The sequence below is a fragment of the Simochromis diagramma genome, unplaced genomic scaffold (genome assembly GCF_900408965.1).
Source record: "Simochromis diagramma unplaced genomic scaffold, fSimDia1.1 OVJJ01000816.1, whole genome shotgun sequence".
NCBI classification, from domain to species: domain Eukaryota; kingdom Metazoa; phylum Chordata; class Actinopteri; order Cichliformes; family Cichlidae; genus Simochromis; species Simochromis diagramma.
Genome location: NW_024386908.1, coordinates 2,888,431 through 2,909,912, shown reverse-complemented (window position 1 = coordinate 2,909,912; position 21,482 = coordinate 2,888,431). Strand labels below are relative to the sequence as shown.

Sequence of the window (21,482 nt, the reverse complement as noted above, 5' to 3'; positions counted from 1 at the left end):
AAGAAGAGATTCATTCTTAAATCTGGAGGAAGATTTTTTTTTTCAGTAAATATTAACGTTAGCCCGCGACCTTGTTCCAGTTTTGAATTTTGGCCCACTGTGTATTTGAGTTTGACAGCCCTGCAGTACATGAACGTGCAGTCAACAAAACAGAGCAGGGACACATGCTTTTCTTAATATCTGTCAGCAACACACCTGAGCAGAAACACACATTTCATGTATGCTGAGACAAAGTAAGAAGAAAACGTGTCAGATTTTCGAAACAAGCTTGTCTCTGTTCCTCTGTTTAAACTCAAGCAGCATTAGGTCAGGTAAAGCTAACAATGTCTTACCCTACAAGCTTATTTTAAAAGTGATCTTGTGGAGTACTAGTTTGATAGACATGTATATACTATATGTACCACATACTGCTTGTGGTAGCATAACCTGGTAATATTTTTTTATTAGTTAATTTCATAAATATACAATATAAAGTTTTGGGGGAATACACTTATGTGCAGTTTTCTAAAAATCAATACCACTCCTTTGTCTATGTGAAGTCACTTACCTTAGTATAACACAAAGAGTAGAAACATGGAAAAATAGGTAGCTGTCTAAAGGTAACAAACACCTCTAGCATCCCTAAATCTCACATCTGCTCAAGCCATGTAGAATAGAAACTCCAGAAGTCACGGAGAGTTAGCTGTGCTACAGTATTTCCTAACTAGCACCAGTGACTTTGATTTACAACTACGAAAAGACAAACAGCATATCGCTAACTGTGTCTTAGAGATACTTGATGTTACAGCTAGCCTTGCTGCAACAGTAATTTTTAGGAAATATTCTAAGTCCGGTTCTTACTAAGTTAGAGAATGGACTTAGCATATTTCCTAAAATGTGAAATTAGTAGAGTAACATATTATTTTATTAAGTCTATAAGTTTATTTGTACTAAGTTACAGTAGATGTGACAGACATTTACATGTTGTCAAATAAACATACAGAATAGGATCTCAGTATCCACTGAAAATGTGAATTCATTGTTTGAATGTCCTTCCTGAAATATGAATAATTGAGCTGCTTTATATACGTGCTAATCAAACTGATTGTGAAGGCTCATTAGCCATTCAGAGACTGTTCTGCACCAGCTCCAGACGAGCTTATCAGCCATGTTTCCAGTTTAATACCTCACAAACTTTGACACACATTTTTTAATGCACATGCATTTTGAGCCATGAAGGAGAGGAAGATGAGGGGGCCATTGAAAGTTAGTTGCATTTAACAGCTTGAGGTAACCTTTATTCTGAAAAGGTTGCCTTTCAGACACATATGTTACATCACATTGTAACACACAAATCCAAAGGTCATGAGAGTTCACAGAATCCTCGACTCAACAGTGTTTGCTTGGAAAAAGTTCGTAATGGTTGAGGCAGTGGACTGAGAGTGAGTGGGATAAATGAGAACTTGGATTTTATTTTGTTTTATTTTCCTACACCATGGTTGTTGTCTGAATGTATTATCAATCACTAGACAAAATTACTAGCAATAATGATGAGTTCTATATAGTGTTGGATATATTTGAGTTTGCCCGTACATGTTGTTTGGAAATCTTTTCAACCTTTTTACAATTTCTTTTTTGTCCTTGAAAAATATCTCTTGCATTAAAGACCAGTTTTGTCCAGATACATTTTGTTCTGCATTTTTTTGAATAACAACTCATTTTATCCTTTCACTCTAAAAGCGACAGAATTCTCTATACACTCACTAAGTTATGAATCAACAAGCTCTACAATATGTTACATTATTTTAAAAAAAGAGTAGCAATTAATAGTGACAAACTAACAGGTAAATACAATATACAAGACAAAGTAAGAATTTGTACAATTCTTTATGACCACCTTTATTCTTTGACACAGCCTGAAGTCTCTTAGCCAAGCTTTCCTGTAATCTCTTCAAGAAGGGTTCTCCAGGTTTGTGAAAGGACATTCAAAGCTCTTCTTTTTATGTTGGCTGCCTTTTGTATAAAAATGTAACAGTTCCACTGTTCCACAGTTCCACTGTTACGTAACAGTTACAAAAACGTAACAGTTCCACTGTTACGTTTTGTTGTATATATATTTTTTCCTATTTCTTTAGAGCATGACTTTCAGATACTTTATCTGTTGGATATGAACTTTAAGGCCTGCCACATCTTTTGTCTTCCATTTGTCCAGTTTTCTAAACGTTTTTAAGAACACACTACACACCATGGTGAACTTTGCTGTTGCTGGCATTTTTCGTAAAATAAACAAAAGAAATCACCGGATTAAAAATGTTCTGTCCAAAGATAAATGATTTCACTGAAAATTGGACCGAAAAAGAACCGGACTTGCTGGAAATCCTGGAGAGCTATTTCTCAAAAACACCTTAGAAAACTACAAGAAAGTCTGGCAAGGTCACCACTGTGGTTATGACTCTTTTTTTCAGTGATTCAGTCTCTGTGTTTGCAGTTGTGAGTCTACAGAGCCGTTTGAGAACATTGATTCAGAATGATTCTCCTGAAATAAAAAGAAATGTTGTGCTTTTGCAGTGTTAGGGTACATCTTTTTTTCAGTCATTTCAGTGTTTTTCTGGTACTTACTGTCACTGTTTTCTTGTTTCTTTTTTTGCATTTTCATCACGTCGCCTAGTTTAAAGTTGAAGGTTTGGATTACGTAACCTGGCTTTTTAAAATTACATAAGCTTTTTTAAACAAACATTGACTATCCTGTGTTTAATTTCCACTTGTTAAATACTGCTCCCCTTTCTCTTATTGGCCTAGAGACTATGTTTGAACTTAAGCCACGCTGTGTAAAGTGTTATAAATGTTATAACCTCCCTTATGTTATTACTTCTAATCACCTTTATTGCTAAAATGACTATTTGACCTGCTTTAGTTTGGTCTAGATAAAATTTAAGATGTTAGCTTTTTTTATGTTACACTTTTAATCATCATGGTAAAACAGTTAACTGAATCCCATGACATGCTTAGTAGCATTAAGTGTTATCTTATTTCACCTGCAGGCTGTGCTCTACACAAGAAAATATCCACGGAAAAAATATGCAACTTCAGTGCTCTCACAACTTCTATTTACACAAACCAAAGATAATCAGATTTTTAAGCAAGATTGAAAGAATAACATTAACAAATTGAATCTTTAAAAAAAAATCATCTTTTTTTCCAGGCAGTACAGCTGCTGTTAGTCTAAAACGGAGTGCTGCAGTTATGGCCAGCAGCCCTGTCTGAATGCACTTGTAATTAAATTAAATATAGTAGCAGAAGACGTGTAAAGTATTCAAGTCAACTATACTTTTCTGGAGACAAGTATAATTTCTGGTAATTAGTAAATGTGTCCCTCGCTGTTGCTGTGCAGGAATGTGAAGGCGCTAATCATAATCCCTGGAATGTTTGCAGGGACAAAGCTGATTGTGTGACCTGCTGCTTGGCTGCCAGGACCCCTCCTGCGGTCACTGGACTAATAGCACATTCTCGGGCAAAGGTTAATACAGAGACATATTGTTCCACATTTGAGGTCATCATCAAATCCATCCAACTCATCTGGTATCATTTGGTGCGTGAAATGCTGCTTGAACATTCACCACGCTGACAGTTCCCTTTTACACAGACATACTTTTTAAGCAGACTTTTAATCCCGTATAATTCGTCACCATGCACCTGATGTTTTACCTTGTGAGGAAAAATAAAAATCCTTAGGGACTGGTTTGAAGTTATTAATCTTCGCCCCCACACCTCCTCCTTACCCCTTTAACCCCCACTAAATCCAACCACCCACTGGAAGGACTAGCTGGCATGTGTTCGGAATAAAAATGTGTGAGGCCTTTTGTCTGCTTGTACCAAGCAAAAGCTTTGCCCTCAGACGGGAGAATAGGAGCTCAGGGAGAACAGATCTGTCTGCTCTCAGTAGGAAGAGCAATATATGGCTGCTTAAAGAGGAGCAAAAGAGGAAGAAGAAGGGGGAGACCATAGTCCCTTTCACCTGACGATGCACTAGGTATTTCATCAAACTTCCCAAGTGCTTCTTTTGCAGTTGTGATTTTACTAACGATTCCTCTTGCTATTACTAAAAATAATACATCTAAATTTCTTCAAATTCCTTCCACCAAGGATAAGGTGAGCTTGTAGGTCAAGAACGACTTAGACAGTAAGGTTAAGCCGCACTTTGAGTGGGAGTATTAACAAGTCTGAACTTGAAAAGGATTTATGGAGTTATGAGACAAAAGCATACGGACTTTTCTGTCAGATTTTCACCCCCACAGTTTTTCTAACAGATCAGTGCTGCCAAAGTTGTCACTGGAGAGTTTTTCTTCCTGATATGGGCTTTGGCTGGAGCACCTGACATTTATAGACCTGAGAGGACAGTGGATTTTATACAGGTACCATCTGCTTTTAGATTTCACCTCCTTTCCATCACTGAAAACAGACTTGTGCATTGGAACCAAAAGGATTGACTTTGCACTGTAAAAAGTGTTTAGAATTGTTTATAGAGTCGTGTGAATAAGAAAACAACACGACTCAGTAGCTTATAGAGCCAATTTTAGCAGCAATAACTTGGATTAATGGTTTTCTGTATGCCTTTATTAGTCTCTCACATCATCATGATCGTCATGGAAAAATTACAACTTTGCTTCAGTTCATTGAGTTTTGGGGTCATTTGTTTATGCACAGCTCAGGTCCCACATTCCAAAGGAATTTGACTGGATCATTGCAACGCTTTCTTTTTCGAGTACCCTGTTGGAAGTTTGTTGCTGTGCGTGAGATTGTATTGCATTGTGTTATCAAGTTTCAGCTAAGCTTTAACAATCGGACAGACAGTCTCACATTTGGCTCTGGAATACTTTGGTGTGCAGAGGAGTTCATGGCTGACTAAAGCTGACTGCAAGGGGGCCAGGTCCTGTGGCTATAAAACAAGCTCAAATTATCAGCGCTCCACCACTGTGCTTGGTAGGTTTGAGGTCTGTGTGTGCTGCTGTACTGTATTTGTCTTTTCACCAAATGTGCCGCTGTTCATTGTGACCAAAAGCACTTTGTTCTTGTCTGCCCAAAGGATATTGTTCAAGAAATCTTGGGATTTTTTTGAGGCAAGGCAAGGCAAGTTTATTTATATAGCACAATTCAACAACAAGGTGATTCAAAGTGCTTTACAGAGACATTAAAAAACAAACAATAAAAAGCATGATTTAAAATTGATTAAAAAAAACAGTAGATAAAATCAGTAGTTAAAATGTAAGTTTTGAAATTGAAGCTTAACAGTGTGGATTTGGTGCTTTATTCAAATGCAGCTGAGAACAGGTGAGTCTTCAACCTGGATTTAAATAAACTGAGTGTTTCAGCTGATCTGAGGCTTTCTGGGAGTTTGTTCCAGATATAAGGAGCATAAAAGCTGAATGCAGCTTCTCCGTGTCTGGTTCTGACTCTGGGAACTGATAAAAAAAACGGATCCAGATGACCTGAGGGATCTGGAAGGTTCATACTGGGTCAGGAGGTCACTGATGTATTTTGGTCCTAAACCATTCAGAGCTTTATAGACCAGCATCAGGACTTTAAAGTCTATCCTCTGACGGACAGGCGGCCAGTGTAACGACCTCAGAGCTGGACTGATGTGGTCCACTTTTCTGGTCTTAGTTTAGGTGCAACACTGCAAACCAAAGCCCAGTCATGGTATTTTAGAGAGGAGGCTTTCTCTTGGCAACAATGAATACTTGTTCAGTTTTTTCCTCAATGCACTGTCATGAACTTTAACATTTAACTTGCTCACTGAGGTCTGTAGAGTCTGAGATGTAGCTTTCAGGTTGTTTACAATTGTTCTAAGCATTACATGGTCTGACCCTGGGATTCATTTTTCTAGATTGTACACTCCTGGGAAGATTGTGACATGGTGTTAACACACACTTGAATGCGTATAAACACAAATGGCAACGTAAAGCTTGTGTTTTTTATAGAGGTGCTCAGACTCAGTGGTGATCAGTTAATCAAGTGTATTTGATTAACAGCACCTCGCTGCTTACAGTAAGTACTTAGCTTCTCACAGACTCCTTTCTTTTTTACCTGACTGTTATACAGAAACTTCAGTGTTCTGAACAATGGTCTTACTCAGGTTTTGCACATACCCGTATTTTCACGACCAGAAGACGCACCGTACTAAAAGGCGCAGTCTCAGTTATGTGTGCCATTACTGTATTTAACACACACACATAAGGCGCACCTGATTATAGGGCGCATACAAGTATGCATGTTTAAAAATAAAGCGGGAGCAAAACTGAGTTTGGTACTCACATTTTTATTACCGGTAATTGTCATCAATCAAACCCATCGAAGTCCTCATCCTCTGTGTCTGAATTGAACAGCTGTGCTAAATCTCCATCAAACATGCCAGGTTCACTGTCTTCACCGTCAGAGTCACTTTCCGTGCCGTGCGGCTCCTCGGAAATTATGCCGGCTTTTGCGAAAGCTCGAACAACAGTGCCAGCAGACATGTTAGCCCAAGCATCTACAATCCATTCGCAAATTGTGGCGTAACTCGCCCGGCGCTGCCTTCCACTCTTAGTGAAACTGTGGTCCCAATCGGTCATCCATCGCTCCCAGGCCGCTCGCAGCCTTACTTTGAACGGGCGGTTCACACCGATGTCCAGCGGCTGGAGTTCCTTTGTCAGGCCTCCCGGAATGACAGCAAGCTCACAGTTCATTTGTTTCACTTGTTTTTTCACATTGGCTGTGAGATGGGCACGCATAGAGTCACAGATCAACAGCGATGGTGATGCGTGGAAAAAACCACCTGGTCTCCTTACATACACCTCCCTCAGCCAGTCTTTCATCATTTCCTCATCCATCCAGCCCTTTTCATTTGCCTTAATGATGATTCCTGCTGGAAACTTCTCTTTAGGCAAAGTCTTTCGCTTAAAAATCACCATAGGCGGCAGTTTCTGTCCATTAGCATGGCAGCCAAGCACAACAGTAAAAGAAGACTTTTCATACCCCGTTGTGCGTATCGCTACTGTGCTGGTCCCCTTCTTCTCCACAGTGTGACTCACCGGGATGTCGAAAGTGAGCGGGACCTCGTCCATGTTTGTGATGTGGCTGGGCTGGATGTTTTTGTCGGCGATGTGTTTGCTGCAGTAGGAGCGGAAGATGGCCAGCTTTTCATTACCGGTATAATCCGCTGGAAGTTGCTGCGCTACCGTAGTCCTGGTCCGGATGGAAAAATGGCACCGTTTCATAAAACGAAAGCACCAAGACGGACCTCCTCGGAAATGTTCAATTTTCATTTCTTCTGCTAGCGAAACCGCTTTTAGTCGAATGGTGACCGTCGAAACGATTCTCCCGCTCGTTCTTTGCTCGATGATCCACCGCTCGAGTCTTTCCTCCAACTCGGGCCACCTCGCCTTATGTCCGCGGAAACTCAGCTGCGTCTTCTTGACCTGTCGGAGCTTGTTTTCCAGCTTCCTCCACTTGCGAACCATCGATTCATTAATCTTAAATTCTCTCGCCGCTGCTCGATTTCCATGTTCCTCCGCGTAGCTGATGGCCTTCAGTTTAAACTGTGCTTCATAAGCGTGTCTCTTTGCCATTTTCAGGGTTGTTAAAACAACGATGTTCCACATAATGCACATACCTGTCCTTTTATACAGGTATGTGCGATTGTCCGGTATATACGAGCAACGCCCACACTTCACCCTTTAGCGTTCTCATGGTGTTCTCTACTACGCCCTCCTTACAACACACAGGGCGCACTGCACTATAGGGCGCGCCGCACTTTTTAAAGAAAATCTAAGGCTTTTATGTGCACCTTATAGTTGCGAAAATACGGTAGGTATGATTTTGGGCTGAGTAAAGATGAATAGCTTCTCATTACAACTGCATCATTTGCAGTTGGTATCATTTTCTCATGGCTTATTTCCTTTTTCTAACTTTTTGTATATGCATCCTTCATTTTACTGATTTATCTATACTATTAGGACCAGGTTTTTGGACAATGGTATGTTTTAATGTCTTAATGCATGCTTGATCATCCAGGTAAGGAAATCACAGGAAGCTGTCAATGGAAGAATTGTTTTGTCACAGATCCCAGTGACGTCCTCAGCCTCAGCTGACTGCATATTTCCCTAATCTTATAAATATAGTATAGTATATTTGCTGTGAGATAACCTATACTGGAAAATACACACTGGCTAGAGGACAACATCACTGAAGAGTAACTTTGTGAGGCCAGGGCACTGAAACCTGGTCACGCCCAGTAGCTACTCTTTAAGTGATGAGGATGACATCCTGGGCAGGAAGGAACGCTGGTTTGAGTGGGGGGTCTTGTAGCCATTCTTAAACTCTCTGAATAGTGGCCATTGATCAATCGTTAAGATAATTTGCATATTAATGAACATGAACCTGGCCTCATAGTCCATTGTTAGTCAGCGGTGCCAGTTTCTTATGCAAATTATGCACTTATGTTTACAAGGATAAACATAAATGATGAAACATTTCTCCCACTGAAGACACTTACAGAGCAACAGAATTCACTTTCTGGGACAATGACGCATTCTTTGTAATTTTGCCTTTTTGCAACACCGCGAACAATCTGCATGTGACTAAAGTGTAGATGTTCAGCTTCAATTCAAGTAGTTTACCAAAAGTGTATAATAGCTCTTTAGGAATTATAGCAAACACTTCATTTTTAAAGTGTCATTGATCACAAACTTAAACCTAAATATATGTACACTGGCTTTTCTAAATAAGCAAATCCGAAAATACCCACAGTAAAGTTTTATTAGATGAATGCAGCTGAAATATATTTTCTCCTCTATTAAACTAGTGCTCTAAGGAAAGGAAGACCAAGAGGAAAATGGAAAACACAGCACAGGACACAGCCAACATGACGAGCGAAGAGGCTCTGTGTAGCCCCGTCGACCACAAGACCAGAAAGCGCCCTGGCTTCTCCAATCTCAAAGTACTAAAGCTATCTGTGATCAACACTCTGACACCTTTTTTATCCTGCTTTTGATCTCGGACTGCGGTTCATTCTGTTGATGCACTCAGTGTAAAGTGGCCCAGATAAAAATGCCAGTTAAAAGCGTAAAAGGCAGTAGGTGGTGCAGTTGTTAGCGCTGTCTCCTCACAGCAAGAAGGCTCTGGGTTTAAACTCTTACCCCGCTGGCACTGCTGCCTGTTTAGACTTGTTGTAGTTTCCTCTAAAGACATTCGGGTTTTGGTGAATCAGTGACACAAAATTGCCCATAACTGTAAATGTTTTTCTCTTCATGTGTCAGCCCTGCGCTAGGCAGGAAACCTGTCGTGCCTGTGCGCATCTCTCGCTAGAGTGAGCTCTAACAGCCTCCCCTTTTGACCCGGCACAGGCTAAAGATAGATGATAGGTGGATAAATGCTCAGAAAGCCAGATGCACATCTGTTTTCAGTTGATTGAACAACATTTTCAGAGATATGTTTTTCCCAAAGTAGGTAAAATCAAGCCAAGAGCTGATCTTGTGTTGTTACTGAAAATCTCAGCATGCCAAATTTCTGCTCTAAATGAGCTTTCGTCAGACACTTCTGTAGCTGCCCGGAGCTACGCTTTGCCTGATTACAGCAGTACACTGGAGTCATCATATTTCTGTTTTCATCCCTTTCTTTTTTCCATTAATTTTGAGACAGAGTGTCAAAATTCAAAAAGCTTATTGTTGTTAACTGTGATGTCAAGACATTACACCAGATTTTGTGCACTGATTCAACACAACATAAGTTGTAGTTCAAGTTAAGAATAAAGGGGTAATGCAACATTAAACAAGGACCACAATTACACAGTAGAAAGTAGTGGAGACTCAGAAAAGGGGGCAGAATCATTTCCATGATTACACTATGACATTGTTTGGGTATGTAGACACATAGTCCTAGTTTTATCCAGAACATCTTTGCATTATTAGAATGTGAGTTTTTATATTGTCTTCTGTTTTCTGTCTTCCAGCTGTTTATTGTAGCGCTTTCCTTCGCCTATTTCTCCAAAGCCCTGACAGGAACCTACATGAAGAGCTCCATCACTCAGATAGAGAGGCGCTTTGACCTCTCCAGCACACACATCGGTCTCATAGACGGCAGTTTTGAGATGGGTAACATCAACCAGTTCATTTAAAAATAAACGCTTTGATGGTTTTTTTTAGTGATACAGTGGAGAAAAAGTCATTCTTTTTGCTTACTTGATTTCAATCTTTTTTGGGGTGTGTGTGTAGGCAACTTGTTGTTTCTAGCTGTGGTCAGCCATTTTGGGGCTAAGCTGCACCGACCCAGACTCATCGCTGCGGGCTGTTTCCTCATGGCTGTGGGGGCGTTTCTCACTGGCCTCACACATTTCTTCATGGGACGGTACAGGTCAAATTTAAATGAGAAACTTCTATAAGCAAAAACGATGACAGAAGAAATTGACATGGACTTTTTGTTTGTTTTTTGCAGGTATAAGTATGACACGGTGATTCAGGTCTTTCAGAATGACAACCTGAGCATTGCTGCCTGTGTGGATCCTCTGAAAACACTAGATCACGTGCCAGAAATTCAAATAGAGCCTTCGTTGGAGGACAATAAAGGTAAGAGTGTGGAATACATGCCAGGATTAAATATAATTAAAGATAGTAAAACATTCACTTTCACTATTTAGTGCAGTCAAATGCATTTCTGCTTTCTGCTGCAGCGGGTACAGTAAATACCTGTAAATAGGAGAGAATAGCATGGCAATGTCAGCTATTTATTGTTATTATTACTTATTTATTTATTGCTTAAAACTCATGGTTTTTGTAGATTTTCTTTTACAAAAAAAACATGAAACTTTAACATGAAACCTTGTTAAACCTACTAACAACTCACCGGCCAATCAGCTTTCTCCTGGTGCATCTTTGTCACCAGGAATAAACAAAGACACAACAGCATGCACGTCCGCAACAATAAGCCCGGACGCAGACTCTAGAGCTAGCCAACGAGAGACGACTTTTAAAAAGAAAAGACTGAAAGGAGGCAGAATAATAAGAAAGCAGACATTTGTAATATTTATGGTAATGAACTCAGTTTGGCTCTGTGTGCCCATGTGTTTTTCAGTGTTTTTAGGAGCTCCTCTTGTTCCCATTAATTTTGGTCCCTGAGATGGGCTTTAGTTGCAATGTTGCTTCAGTCTCACTATTGTTAAACTATAATTAATTCTGCTTCTCACAAAACCATGTGATGCTCTCACAAAATGCAATCTATTGATCCTGTTCAGCTATTCAGATGAGACGTATTTGGAAAGAAATATAATGGAAGTCACGTACAATGTGGTGATATACAACAAGCCACTATTAAGATGGTACTGAATATCGGCAGATTTTATTCATGTCTTGTTTGACGTAGTCTCCGTAATGAAAAAGCAGATATAGCAGATATAGATGTAAAACTGTGTCTTTCTCATTTTCATGTAACTGGGCTTTTTCCTGCATAGAGGAATTTTTGGCCCCTCCACTCCCACTACTTGCATTGCTTTAATCAATTGGGCATATTGTGTTATATTTTCATAGTTCATTATTAAATATTATAAATATTTCATATTTTACTGAGTAAAGAATATATTTTTTTGTGTACTAAATACTGAGAAAGAACCAGAAAAGACACTGGTGTGTCGTGAACAGGCTGAGGCTGTTAAGTCTGTAAAGCTCATTCAGAGCCAGGAAAATACTGGTGAACCTGATCAAGAGGATCCATGCAATATTTAGTGTGTTTTTTATTGTAGTACGCATGCTCCATGTATAACTTTGATGCTGTGCGAGCCACTGTGTGTGAACTCTTTGTAACAAAATCAATATCACAGATTTCTAGTTTGTGTCATTATGCAGCCTGTGTGAGAGATTCTGGTTCCAGCATGTGGATCTACGTATTCCTGGGCAATGCTCTGCGGGGGATTGGAGAAACTCCAGTCACACCTCTTGGCATCTCCTACATCGATGACTTTGCTAAGGCGGAAAACTCCCCTTTTTATATTGGTAATATGGGGTTCAAAGGGATTTTAAAGTCTTCCACCTGACTTAAAAGGTGTTACTTAATAAATAAATTCCTTAAAATGCCCTATAAGCCATGTGAGAATGCACACATTCATCATTCCTGTATGTACAGCATTTTTATGCTGGTTAATGTGTGATTTTTATCAGGGTAAACCTACAATTAATCTCGTATTCAGTAAATTTAACTGAGGGTCAAGGAAATATCTCATTTTACATCCTATCCTTTAGATCAGGGGTCTCAAACCTGCCGCTCGGGGACCACTTGCGGCCCACCTCACCCCTACTTATGGCCCTTATATCAACGTGAAGACATATAATGCAATTTGGCCCTTGATGTTGTTTTATTAGGGAGGATGTGTTTGTTGTTAAGTGCAATGTTAAAATAAGTTCTTTAAAAAGCAAAAAATGATCTAATATGAAGGCAATATGAGCAGAGACTACAAACATGTGGAGGGATTGGCTCTGTTAGTCTAGTGAAAGAGTCAAAAACTGATGCGTACACTTATGTCTGCACTTTTTTATTTTATTTTTTTAATACGAACAAAATTATTCTGGCCACGTGTTTATTTGGTGGGTCAATGAAAGGCTTCAGTTAGTTAAGAGTGAGGTAAAAAAGAAATTGCGTTGATGTTTGCAATTTTGTCTTGTGATACAATATTGGAAATTTTAAAAAACAAACAAAAGAAAACATTTTTGGAAATATTTGTGGGTGCTTTCTTGTTTTCGCTTGTTTTTTTTTTTTGTATTACTCGACCACTAAAGTGGCCCTCCAATGAGATGACAGTGCCAGTAGTGGCCCACAGCTCATTTAAGTTTGAGACCCTTCTTTAGATTGTTTAATATCACATCGTAGACTTCTGATCTATTTTGTCATTGGCAGCTTGTCTCCAGACCATTACTCTCCTGGGTCCCATGTTTGGCTTCCTTTTGGGTTCCTATTGTGCCAGACTATATGTTGACATTGGATATGTTGATATGGGTAAGGTTTTTCTTTGTGTGTCTGGGTTTTGTTTTTTGTTTTTTACATGATACACGACTCATTATGGTTAGAGCTCATCTTAAAAGTATCCGATAGATGGCAAAAGCTGACAAAATTCAAAGCAGTGATTTTAGCTGAGAGAATATAAAAACCTGTCTGCGTTAGAAACAAAAAGAAAATGTACACATTTAGATCTTTTTAGGCAACCACACATTTTTCTGCAATTTTGCCTATATATTTTAAATCAAATATTTTAAATAAATTAAATCAAATATTTCAAATTGACTGTAAAATTAATGCAAACATATTTTTTTTAAATAAAGTTAAAAGTTTAAAGTCTGCACTTCAATCACATCATGATTATTTGGGTTGACATTGAATGGGATGGTGTCTGGAGGCTAAAATGACAAAAACTGTCTTTGTCTAACAAATCAAGTTTATGTACCGTGTAAGACCAAGAAGCTGGATGGGGGTAACAAGAGTTAAAGAACAACCTTTCACAAGTTAAAAACATTTTAGCCAGTCTACACTTTTGTCAACAGAGATATTTTGATTGAGACTTGTTTATGCGAAGACTTCCTGAAGAAAACTTGAAAATTCTTCTCTTTTACATAGAAAGTGTGACCATCACTCCTAAAGATTCCCGCTGGGTGGGTGCTTGGTGGATGGGTTTTCTTGTGTCCTCTGGCCTTCTGCTTATCTCCAGCATTCCCTTCTGGTTTCTGCCCCGTTCGATGCCCAAGCAGGAGAGTGAAGAAAACCATGAAACTCCAGCCTGCGAGATCCTAAACAAGACAGAGGATGCGCGAAGCAACAACCAAAACTTCAAGCTGACTGAAATTGCCAAAGGTAGAGTCGTCGTCTGTGTTTGCATGTGCAGGTTGATGGTTCTTACGTGATTTTTGTGGATGTTCCTGCCCAGGTTTCCTTCCATCATTGAGGCGTCTGTTAGGAACTCCTGCTTACTTCCTGCTTCTTTGCGGGAGCATCCTGAAGTTCAATGCATTCATCGGTCTACTCACCTTTAAAGCCAAATACATGGAGCAACAGTTTGGACAGTCTGCATCCAGGGCAAACTTCCTCATAGGTAAAAATACTGAAATCAATAAATTACGTGTTCATATTGAACTTTTGATAGAAAAGTGGAACATAGGCGCAGTAATTTATTGACACGTGTTCAAACATACATGAAAATAGTGTTTTTACAACTCTATCAAGCTTGAAGGTCAGCATTTGCAATGACCACCAACACAACACAGCCTGAACACTCCCAGAGAAACTTTCTTTTAATTTGCTACCCTTCAGGAATAGTTCTCCAGGCTTCTTTAAAAACATTCAAAGCTCTCCTTTGGCTGCCTTTTGTTCTGTTCTCTGTCAAAATGATCCCACACTGCTTCAGAGCTTGATAAATCAACTCAGAACAGGTTCGGAGAGGACAGCCTGTGAAGGAAAACTGTACTCGTAGGTGTATAGATACCCAGCGCCAACCTACTCAGGTGTGGATAAAAGCATACCTGAAGCAGGCTTTCAGAGAGAGGCTCACTAGTTTTTGCCTTGGTGGTTCCAGCCATTTTAGCCAACCTGCTATGCATTTTAAGATAAAACCTCTTCTCACTGAAATTCTGGTATTCTTCTCCTTATTTATGTTGCGGCTTTTGAGCCGGGTTGTAACACGTTCACCTTCTGTGAATAAGCAGTGTGTACTTTTAGATAAGGTTTAAATGATCAAAATGCACTCAAATATTTAACATCTAACAAACAAATCATTAATAATCATTAAGGAAAATGTGCTTGGTATAAAGTATGTATATGTGACATGATGTATGACGTATACAAGCAATATTCCCCTGTGTTTCCTTCAGGTGTCCTGAACCTGCCAGCAGTGGCAATAGGGATCTTCCTCGGAGGGCTGCTGATGAAGAGGTATAAGCTGAGTGTGGTATCAGGAGCTCAGCTTTCCTTTGCAACATCCTTTATGTCCTATCTCCTCATGCTGCTGCAGTTTGGCACCAAGTGTGATAACATACCCATAGCGGGGCTCACTGTATCGTACAACGGGTCAGTGCTGAGACAAATATCACTGATTTAGCAACTTTCTTCCTGTGTCCACTGTAGATCAAAATATGCATTGCTTCACTCCCTTGCAGGACAAAAGGTGTATTGTACAGCAGAGAAATGCTCTTCTCTGAGTGTAACAGGGACTGCTTGTGTTCAGCAGAGGAGTGGGACCCCGTTTGCTCAAATAGCGGCATCACTTACATCTCTCCATGCATGGCTGGCTGCCTCAGCTCCAGCGGACACGGCAAAAACACCGTAAGGACAATTACAAGAGAGCACAGAGGTATAATGTAAAGTGTAAACACGTGTATCAGCCACTTGTTGGAAGATATTTGGGTCAAGAATGTCTTGATTGCTGTGTATTGAGGTTACATTACATTTTAAATACTGCTACTTTGTAACATGAACTCTTGATATTTATATATGTCTCATCCTTAAATGCATTTGAACAGCACTCCCATGGTAAATGGATTGCATTTACATTTTCTGCTCTTACTGACCACTCAGAGAGCTTCACAGACCACATGTTCACGGCACTTTGTATCCCTTTCATTTACATTTATACTTTTACTCACACACAGTGATGACACACATCAAAGGCAGTTCTTAGGGTTCAGTATCTTTCCCAATTACACTTCAACACTTTGACACATGGGTTGAGCTGAGGTTGAACCACTGTAACCTGATAAAACATGTTCATAAGCAGTACTGTGGGCCATTTCAAAGGAACACCCTTTATTAGCTACACTGAAAAAAATTAAGAAAATTTAAGCTATCAAAATGCTTTGATAGCTTAAATTCTGAAATAAAATAAATATTTTTTTACAATGCTTTAAAATGTACTGTGATGGTTAATTCACCAGTATGTGAAAGCTCTTCAATCAATAAAAAAAATATTTTTTTTTAATGCTAGAATGTCTGAAACCAGCACCACTGACTGAAACTGACTGAAACTAGTACACTGGGAACAATAGGCTGTGAGGTCAGTTCTTTGATTGTTAATATGCAAATTCTCATGACCATTGATCAACAACCCCTCATCAAAACCCACTGATCAAAGGCAATGAGTACCATTCACAGAGAGTTGGGGAATGGCTGCAATCACAGCATTGTAAGATGGTAAATGGCCTGTATTTGTATAGCTCTTTACTTAGTCCCTATGGACCCCAAAGCGCTTTACACTACATTTAGTCATCCACCCATTCACACACACTGGTGATGGCAAGCTATGTTGTAGCCACAGCTGCCCTGGGGCGCACTGACAGAGGCGAGGCTGCCGGACACTGGCGCCACCATTCGGCAACGGGTGAAGTGTCTTGCCCAAGGACACAACGACCGAGACTGTCGGAGCCGGGGCTCAAACCGGCAATATAATATTTACAGATTTCTAAAATACTTGTGTTTTCTTATTTTTTGTGACAGGTGGTCTAATGAATACCATCCATGTGACTATGATAAGCAGTCAGAATAATAAAAATCCTCCACTTTTCTCACTTTTTATCACTTTAAAAACTATTTTTAAAAGTCTTTTAAAACTATTTTAAAAACTGAAAACTCACTCTCTTTTAAAAGCTCACTCATTACCATCTAATTATTTTACACTTATCAATTAACATTAAAAAAGGGTCAACTTTTAATTAACCCCAAAATGTATTAATTTGATCAGACACATACAGTATATAGTGTTATTTTGTTGCATGTATAATAAATGAATAGAAAGCACATATGTCAGTGTTTGTGATATAGCTTGAGCGTTGCAGTACATTTCAATATTCAGTTTTGTTTTCACAAAATTTCAAGTATTACTCCGAGAAGTTAGCAGAGGTTTCGCAGCATTCTCTGAAACATGATCACATATAGTACTTATATATAATACTTACAGATTAGATTATTTGTGTTGCAAAGATATAATCCAGTACAAAATCATCACTATTGTTGTTCTTCAATGTTTCTACTAGTTGCTGTTGAGGAAGATGATGTTAGCCAGGAGGCATGATGTTACACTGTTGCTACTAAAGCATTTTTCAGCGTGTACTCTCAGTGTATTTTCCTATTGTTGTAAATGTTATTGATTAGCTGTTATGTGCTTTTCTTCTTATGCTCTTGTAAATATCCCCTACCTTTTCTTCGACTATAAAATCCTCTGGGTGAAGTGTCAGATGTTATGCGGAGAGCAGTTTTGTCCCTTGTCTCTTCAGGAAACTCACATCTCAGTTGCTTTAAACTTTAAAAAGTGTAATTTTACGGACTTTTAACGTGTTTGATTAACAATGCTTACTTTTCCTGGGTAGAAAATGCAAAATGAAATAATTTTACAATCCAGTTCCAAAAATGCCTGGATGTAAAAGACATAAAAATATATATAAATGTAAATATTCTCTCTTTCCCAGGTCTTTCACAACTGCACCTGTGTGTCCACCTCCTTTCCAGCAGGCAGCAGTACATCAGTGAAACTGGGCCAGTGCCCTCATGCCAAGGACTGCAGCCGAAGCTTCACTTCCTATATGGCCATATCTGTTCTCAGCTCCTTTATCAATGCTCTGGGAGCCACACCTGGCTACATGGTCATTATACGGTCTGTAAAAACTTAGTGTTGCTTTCATGTCTATTAGCAGCCTAAAGTAGTGGTAGACAGTGAAATGGAAGGACTCAAAATAGTTATAACGTAACGCGGCTAAGTGAGGTGGAGAGAGTATAGATAGATTGGCAGGAACTTGGAAGCGTGGGGGCCAAATAGAGACTGAGCAGGCATGCGGAGGGCCGGTGAGGTTAAAAACCTGGGAGGCACAAAGACAGGAAGGTTTAAACCTTTGACACATTGTCTTCTGCCACAAAAGATGATAGAACGATCATGCAAAGACTGGATAAAATACCTGGTTAGATAAACTACTCAGGATGATTGATCATTTGACATGGAGGCACATCAATCCACTGGCTGCTAAGGAGCAGGAGGGAGGCACTAAAAACACACACAGAGCAAGAAGAAACAAAATGGAAAGGCAGACAGAGAGAAAGACAGAGACAAGATAATTCCAGTGAGAGGAGAAAACTTTGCTGTTTTGATGCAATCAAGTATTGGCTGCTGTGACCCTGACTCAAGGGAAGCATAAACAAAGTTACTTTTTGACAAGTTTTTTTTCTACACATTTCTAAAAGTGTGGTGGTGACACATGCAATGAAAGAACGTACGTAAGTATCACCTGAAAAGGGTTTAAAGGAATAGTTTCACCTTTTAAAGAACTAATGTCCAGCATTAACTAACAGTATTAAGCAAAAACTGCAAGATAGTTCCCCAATAATTCCACTAAAATTTAGCCTAGCCAAAGTCTGTTCCTGCATCCTGCGTATCACTTCACGTCTATCCATTGCTGCTATTGAGACCTGTCAGCCTACTGTGACCAGTTTATTTTTTATAATGTACTCCTTATTTTCTTGATTTGTTTTGTTTTGTACTTGCAGATGCATCACACCCGAGCTCAAATCCCTTGCTCTGGGTATTCAGACCTTGGTAACTAGGACTCTTGGTAAGCTTCAGTACTTTCACTTTGACGTAAAGCATAAATATATGTCACTCTGCTTGAATCCCAAAAGGTTTATTTTCTCTGGATAAAAGTTTTGTCCCCATTGCCAATGCTGTCTGTAGGTGGAATTCCTGCACCGGTGTATTTCGGCGCTTTGATTGATTCAACTTGCCTTAAATGGTCTATGAAGAGTTGTGGCGGTAGGGGGGCATGCCGTATTTACAACTCTGATATGTACAGGTACCCCACGGAGAAATTCCAGTTTACACTATTTAAACAAATTTGCCAAAAATTATTGACTAGCATTATAATTGTTGTAAAGACCTTTGCTGATTTGCCTCAATCCAATTCTGTTCTCTACTTTTAGGATCATTTTCCTGGGTTTGATCACTTGTATCAGTGGCTCCTCTTATTTTTTCCTCATTGCTGTCATCATCCTTCTCAGACGCCAGTTCCGAAAGCCAGAGAAGGACACAGACAAGCAGGAGCAAAAAGCATCAAAGGATTTTGAACTAAAGACTCCATTAAACCTCACTGAGGAGATTAGAGCCAGTCCTGAAACTCCCAACTTACCCAGTGCTACAAAAATTTGGGTAAAGATTGCTACAGATTTGGAGGAAGGAGGAGAGGTCCACACAGTAGAACTGCCCCCTCATAATGATGGAGTAATCTCTACAAGTAATGCGCAGGAGGCTAAATACATGGCAGATACCTGCGCTGAAGTTATTCCTCTGTCTTCTGATGGCACAAACACAGAGATAGTCCGTAAAGAATCCATCGGACACAAAGTAATAGAGAAGCAGGACGATCACATTGATGACAAGAGCAAATTGGAGAAAGAGAGGCAGCAACTAAACTGATGGACCACATAAAGACTGTGTTTAGCAGAGTGGTCTCCAACACAAAATCAAACTGGAATGGATGGAACAAGTCCCAAAGTTTGGTCAAAATATAATTTTCCTGTTAAGAGGGACTACTTTCAGGACAATGTCACGGTTAATGCTAATAGTATTTTCCATCCTTTTTTTGCAGGATGCAGCTATTATAATCAGTGTTGGGTGTTAAATGTAACAAAGTAACAAATCCTTAGATAAAAATTTGGGGGGGGGGGTGTTTTTCAGTTCACAAACTCAATTAGGTACTTTTTAAATATTTAAAAGTACCTAATTAAATATTTCCAGTTGTTTCACAATATTTTTGGCTCCTTTCAACTCATTAGCATCCAGCTACATACTGGAATGTATCCAGTTGTAGAGCTCAGCAAGCATGATTGTGCATATGACAACATTTACATTGCAGAAGAATTTGCATTACTGTGTACCACAGTTATATTTATTGTCTGTCAGCTGCTAAGGAGCTGTGCTTCATGTTTTGAAGTAATCTGCAGTCAAAGTAAGTGGTAAGGCCAGTTGAGAAAGAGACTGATGACTGTATGTGGCATGAATGATGGACCACATTATAACACTCATTAACACACACTTTCTCGGTTGTTGTTCGAACACTCTCGCGGTTGCATCTTCTCAGCTCCCAACCGCCCATACACCAACAACAACACCATTCAGGAGCCAGTTCACTCTCATATGCCAGGGAGGCTTGATGACCCAATGCAACTCAGGTGTGTCCGCCTCCCCGCAGTCGTGCTCCACCACACTCTGCTTCTCCAAAACGTCAGCTAAAGCTTGCTCTACGAGGGAAATTAACAAGCTTGATGCTGGTTCTGTGGAACTGAAGAGGATGCTGTCAACATGCTAATCAATGAAGTAAAGTCAGTACAGTAGACTACAAGCCCTCTGGACGTATAACCAGCATGCTGTATGCAAAAGGGGTTTTATTTTTTGTTTTTATTTTTTTTAGGTAATTTTAGGCTTTAATGTAACTGATTACTTTTTATATCCAGTAATCTTTTAAATTTACATGCTATTTTTAAAAGTAATGTTACCCAACACTGGTTATATCACGCTTAATCCTGTGAAGAAAGAGCGCTACCAGCGGTCCCATTTCCACATTTGTAGAAACAGTCTCTGGAACAAAAATGAAGTTGTGCTGATGTATGTATGTGATCACATGACCGCTTTGCAAGGTCCCAGAATGAAAAATTTTATAGATTACTTCAACTTCTTGAAAAAAAATGTTCTTTTGTGTAAATAAATGGATGTTTGAATGACTAGAATTATTTTTGCATGTATACACAGTACAGACTTTGAATGGAATGCATTTGTCTATAAATGCAGTCATAGAGATGCAATGAAATTGTGAAACGTTTGGGCATGGCAGCAACACATTCAGAAAGTTTGCCTTCAAAGTAAAAGCTCCGAGGCACAACGTTTACTTTGAAGGCAGTCCATCTCCATTTCTGGTTTGTGACACGATCTTTCAAGGTTTTTTTTTTACAGCTGGGCTGGTAAGTAGCAAGTATTTGCCTGAAAAATGGGAAAAACCTCAGGGAACCACAGTTCCCTTTCCCTTTTTTATAGATAATATAAAGTCATCTTCTATGTACAATCCCAGTTCCAAAAGGTTAGGACATTTTAAAATGGAAATCAAAACAAAATGCAATGATTTGCAAATTCCATAAACCACAAAAATGCTAGGTCATTTTGAATTTGGTGGCAACAACACGTCTCCAAAAGGGTTAGTTTACCTGACAACAGCTCAGTAACATGATTCTGTATTGTAATAAAAGCAGGTAAGAGAGGCAAAGTTTCTCAAAAGTAAAAAAGGTCAGAGGTTTATCACTATGCAGTAACCAAAAAACAAAAAAATAAGTATCTCCAGATTGTGCAGCAATTTCAGAATAATTTTTCTCAACATGAAATTGTGAGGACTTTAGGACAAGCCTGAAAAAACATATCAGGTGCCTGTGATCTTCAAGTGGCACTGCATTAAAAACAGGCATGATCACTGACCGTG

The 21,482-nt window shown here is 39.3% G+C and overlaps 1 protein-coding gene across 3 annotated transcripts; it reads left to right on the top strand.

Moving 5' to 3' along the window:
* Nucleotides 1-14: 14 nt before the first annotated feature.
* LOC120735982 (solute carrier organic anion transporter family member 1C1-like) lies at nucleotides 15-20,752 on the top strand. Of its 3 annotated transcripts, none has more exons than XM_040035871.1 (15): nucleotides 15-4,009; nucleotides 8,819-8,953; nucleotides 9,965-10,106; nucleotides 10,227-10,359; nucleotides 10,447-10,577; nucleotides 11,850-11,996; nucleotides 12,895-12,993; nucleotides 13,609-13,842; nucleotides 13,916-14,080; nucleotides 14,856-15,051; nucleotides 15,141-15,306; nucleotides 17,442-17,626; nucleotides 18,511-18,575; nucleotides 18,695-18,812; nucleotides 18,940-20,752. In XM_040035871.1, exons 2-15 carry the CDS (start codon nucleotides 8,849-8,851, stop codon nucleotides 19,430-19,432), a joined length of 2,379 nt encoding a protein of 792 aa, XP_039891805.1. In that variant the 5' UTR covers nucleotides 15-4,009; nucleotides 8,819-8,848; the 3' UTR covers nucleotides 19,433-20,752. The 3 variants fall into 3 exon arrangements, with proteins under 3 accessions (XP_039891805.1, XP_039891807.1, XP_039891806.1); XM_040035873.1 differs by lacking the exon at nucleotides 15-4,009 and adding an exon at nucleotides 4,019-4,959; XM_040035872.1 differs by lacking the exon at nucleotides 15-4,009 and having other exon boundaries at nucleotides 7,710-8,953.
* The last annotated feature ends 730 nt before the right edge of the window (nucleotides 20,753-21,482 follow it).